Below are 4,274 nucleotides of genomic sequence, written 5' to 3' on the forward strand. Positions count from 1 at the left end.
AAAGAAAAAATGTTTCAAAACCTCAACGTGCAAAAATGCGTAACTGCCAGATGGACGTAAAACCACTATTGTTTGGCGTCCTCTCACGTGATCTAAAGTTTATTCGCATAACTGTAATGAATGGAAACAAGGCTTAATTCGCATTTTTTTCTGCCGAAACTTGGAAATTGCGCATTATTTTTTCGAAAGGTTTGGATGGAAACCCGGCTACTGTCTGGTTTGCCTTGCGGAAATCTTCGTACTTTTAGCCATATTAGTGCTTGACCTGCTGCCTCAGTGCTCCACATTTGAATAATAAAAGGATGGATAATGGTTCTCTAATTGATGGCAAGAAGGAGGGGTGACGTCCTGGAGATCCTGGAATTTCAATCTTGTTAAATTGTGCAATAAGCCAGAGTAGTCCTGGAACAATGGAGAAGATCTGAACACCAGGGTCATCCCCCAGGAATGGGCTCTCCCTGTGAGTAGCGAGATGACAAACACTACTTGTTCGTGATCAGGTATATGAGGCTGGAACGTGAAGTACAACTCACGCTGCACCACAAACCCTTCACACTGCTCAGTGTTGCCTCTGTATGGCTCAGGGTTGGAGATATGGCACTGACCAGGCTCACGGTCTATGGGCCTCCCTGATTCTGTCTGGATAGAGAGAGCCTGGACACAGCTGGTGATGTCAGGGGACTGGGAATGGTGGAGTGGTCTGGAGTGAGTGTGTTTGTGTGGGTGTAGGTGTGTGTGTGTGGAGGGGGGGGGGGGTGTAGGTGTCTCCTCTGTTCACTTGATCAAAACCTTGTGAAGAAAATGTAAAAAAAAATAAATAAATCATAAAAAATAAATTTTTCTGAACCACTTTCTAGAACTACTATCATAAAACATGTTTGGCAGGGAAACTGGATTAGCTTGTCCTCGTTTGGCTTTGTTGATTTTTGTTTTTGTTTGTAAAATGTCAGATGACAAGGTATATTAAATAAAACACTCATGGCTTCAGTGAGCAGACACAGCAGATCTAACAGATATCTGAGGCATTAACTCAATGTTTCAACCTTGTACAGGATGCACTTTGCTCACGTTGCTTGTGGTACTTTCTCCACTAGATGAGCAGGTGAGATTATGGTTGATGTGCTTGGTGATTGGAGGATTCCAGCATTGCTCAGCTTGTCCATGAGCTCTGTATGTGTCTCTGTGGCTGTGAAACCACATGTTGAAATTACTGGCAGTGTTTTAGTATTGTGCACAGGTGTTTCCCAGGCACATTATTTATGCATTAATTTAAAAGGTATTAGTATTTAAAAGACATGTATAAAATATGTACAAAACAATTTGACCTTGTTTGCAAAATGTCAGATGAAAAAATGTATATGATTTATGATACTGACAGCTAACTTTTATCTGTAAATACTTCCGCTCCCCTACTGGTCACCACTGGTCATGACAGTACTGAATATTAAATGAATGATGCTGGGTACAAAGTAGCCATTCATATGTTAGTAGGAGGATTCATACTTCAGTATAAATACACTATCTGCAAAGGTAAATTCATCAGTCCAGCGACAACATATTCTGATCAGCTCCAGTTGTCATATCTGAGGATACTTAAAATGAACATCACAGAGTATCAGCACAACATGACAGTTCAGTACTGCTTTCCTGAGGACAACTCATCATGCAGAAAGGAGGTCAGAACAGGAACTGGGAATATATTCTTATTCACTCTACTGGCATTTATCTCTGTGTGTACTGTGTTTTTGAACCTGCTGGTGATCATCTCCATCTCTCACTTCAAGCAGCTCCACACTCCAACCAACCTGCTCATCCTCTCTCTGGCTGTGGCTGATCTTCTCATGGGTCTGGTTGTCATGCCTGTGAATATAATGCAGCTAAAAGACAGCTGTTGGTATCTTGGTAAAATGACATGCACAGTTGCTCTAATAACCAATTTTATCTCAATGTCAGCATCTGGGTGTAATATGGTTTTCATTGCAATTGACAGGTACATTGCTATCAGTGACCCTCTGTTGTATTCCTCTAAAGTCACAGTGTGTAAAATGTCTTTATTAATAATTCTAGGCTGGTCTTGGTCTCTGTTGTATATCCTCATGTATTTGTACTTTAACGATCATCTCCTTCAGTCTCAGATCATGAGCAGATGCCATGGAGAGTGCACTTTAATTGTAAGATATTCATTGGCAACAGTTGATCTATTGATTTCATTTCTGTGCCCATGTTCAGTTATACTTGTCTTGTATTCAATGATTTTTACTTTGGCAAGACGTCAAGCGAAAGCTGTGAGATCTGTGTTGAATGCTACTTCAAACAAACATAGAGCCAAAGTTTCTAAGTCTTCTAATTCTAAAGCAGCAAAAACACTGGGCATTGTTGTTGGTGTTTATCTCTCTCTCTGGATACCTTTTAGTCTATGTTATCTGTCAGTTGAAAATATCACGTCTATGTCATTAGTGTGGACTGTTCTTGCCTGGCTTATATACATCAATTCTTCTGTCAATCCCCTAATTTATGCTATATTTTATCCATGGTTCAGAGCATCAGCTAAGTACATTGTGACTTGTAGACTGTTTGATTACTCATTGTCAACATTCAGTTTGTTTCCAGAGCAGATTTAATTCCATATTACAGATTTAATTTCACATTACTACTGTACTATTGTGCCTTTTTTTACTCAAGTAGGATTCAACTGGCAAAGTGAAGAAAAAAAAATAACATTGTGAATAGATTAAAACAGTTTGTTGTTTTTCCAAACATGAACAGATTTTATTCATTCCAACTTTTCATATTTATGTTTTCAAAGTTTCAAAAACTAAAGCGGTGAGAATGATAAATTGATGGATTTGATTACATGTATATCACATTTTTCAGATCTTATTCTATTATAATTATGTACATGAATGAATGTATCTAAAGCAGTTATTAGGAACTAGGATATGTATGCCTTTTGTTAAACTTTGCATTTACACATATATAAAACAAGTCCTGCTATAAGACTGTACACAGTGTGTTATATGTTTGCATATAAACAGTATGAAATTTGTTTCATTGCTTGGTTCAATATATTTTATTTTTATGTCTCAGATATTAACTTGACCGATATGTCACTGGTGTGCACATATTTTTTTTGGCCAATATACATGAATTCCTCTGTGAATCCCTTAACGTATGCTTTATTTAATTAGTGTTCCATGTAAGTATATGGTTACTTGTGGAATTTTGGGAGTCTTCAATGTGTAAACACTTTGGTCACTTTGCTCTAAAGTTGGCAGATTTATTTATTCTGATTTGAATAACTAGAGGCCATAGGGCAGAGGTATTTAAATATTTTCCTATCAGTGGCGGATGCTGGTCTATCAAGGAGGGGAAGCTCAATTTCGGCTTGAGTGATAGAAGTCAGTCTCCAAACACAAGCAGCTTGTAACGTAGCTTGCGCCACGGAGCGAGGAGACGGACACAATCGCTGAGAAGAGCGAGATTTATTCAGGGGAATACCGTACTCATCGTCGGATAGCCAGGCAGGGTCAATCACAGGAGGGCAGTCCGTAAAACAGGCAAAGACAGGCATCACAAGACAGGGGGCACGGGAAACAGGAGAAACACGAAAACGGTCAGGCACAGAGAACAGCGGTGGGATAGACACGATCACACATAAATTCAAAATACCGGACAAAGGACAAGGGAGACTCAGGGGCTTTTATACACAGAACTAAACTAGGGACAGGTGATGACAATGACACAGGGGCGTGGTAACAAACGAGGGATTCATAAACTAACGAGCAGGGCGGGACAAACGGGCAAGAACACAGACACGAGGGAACCCAGAGTGACAGCTAGGAGAGGGGGCGTAGCCGCACGTGACAGAACCCCCCCTCAAAGCGTGCCACTCTGGGGCACGCAAGGGCAGACAGGACAGGGAACCAGACTAGGACAAGACAGGGAACCACGGAACACGGCGAGGGACAGGGACAGCAGACACGGGACGGACCGGAGGAACAGACCAGGGGAAAGCAGGGCACGGAGACCGGGGCACGGCAGGGACAGGGGGACCAGAGACGGGCCAGGAGCTGGGCTGGGGCATGGCGGTACACGGGACACATGGAGACCGGACAGGGCAAGGAGCAGGGTCGGACAGTACAGGACCGGGGACAGACACGGGAGTGGGGCCAGGGGACAAGGCGGAGGCAAACACAGAGGCAAAGACACCATGAACAACGGAGACAGGCACAGGCACAAGGTGGGTGACAACTTGGGGAACAGACATGGGGACA

At 42.2% G+C, this 4,274-nt stretch overlaps 1 protein-coding gene across 1 annotated transcript; it reads left to right on the top strand.

Moving 5' to 3' along the window:
• The first annotated feature begins 1,598 nt into the window (after positions 1 to 1,598).
• LOC143526149 (trace amine-associated receptor 6-like) lies at positions 1,599 to 2,621 on the top strand. The gene has a single exon (XM_077020799.1). It carries the CDS (start codon positions 1,599 to 1,601, stop codon positions 2,619 to 2,621), a length of 1,023 nt encoding a protein of 340 aa, XP_076876914.1.
• The last annotated feature ends 1,653 nt before the right edge of the window (positions 2,622 to 4,274 follow it).

Source organism: Brachyhypopomus gauderio, chromosome 10 (genome assembly GCF_052324685.1).
Source record: "Brachyhypopomus gauderio isolate BG-103 chromosome 10, BGAUD_0.2, whole genome shotgun sequence".
NCBI classification, from domain to species: domain Eukaryota; kingdom Metazoa; phylum Chordata; class Actinopteri; order Gymnotiformes; family Hypopomidae; genus Brachyhypopomus; species Brachyhypopomus gauderio.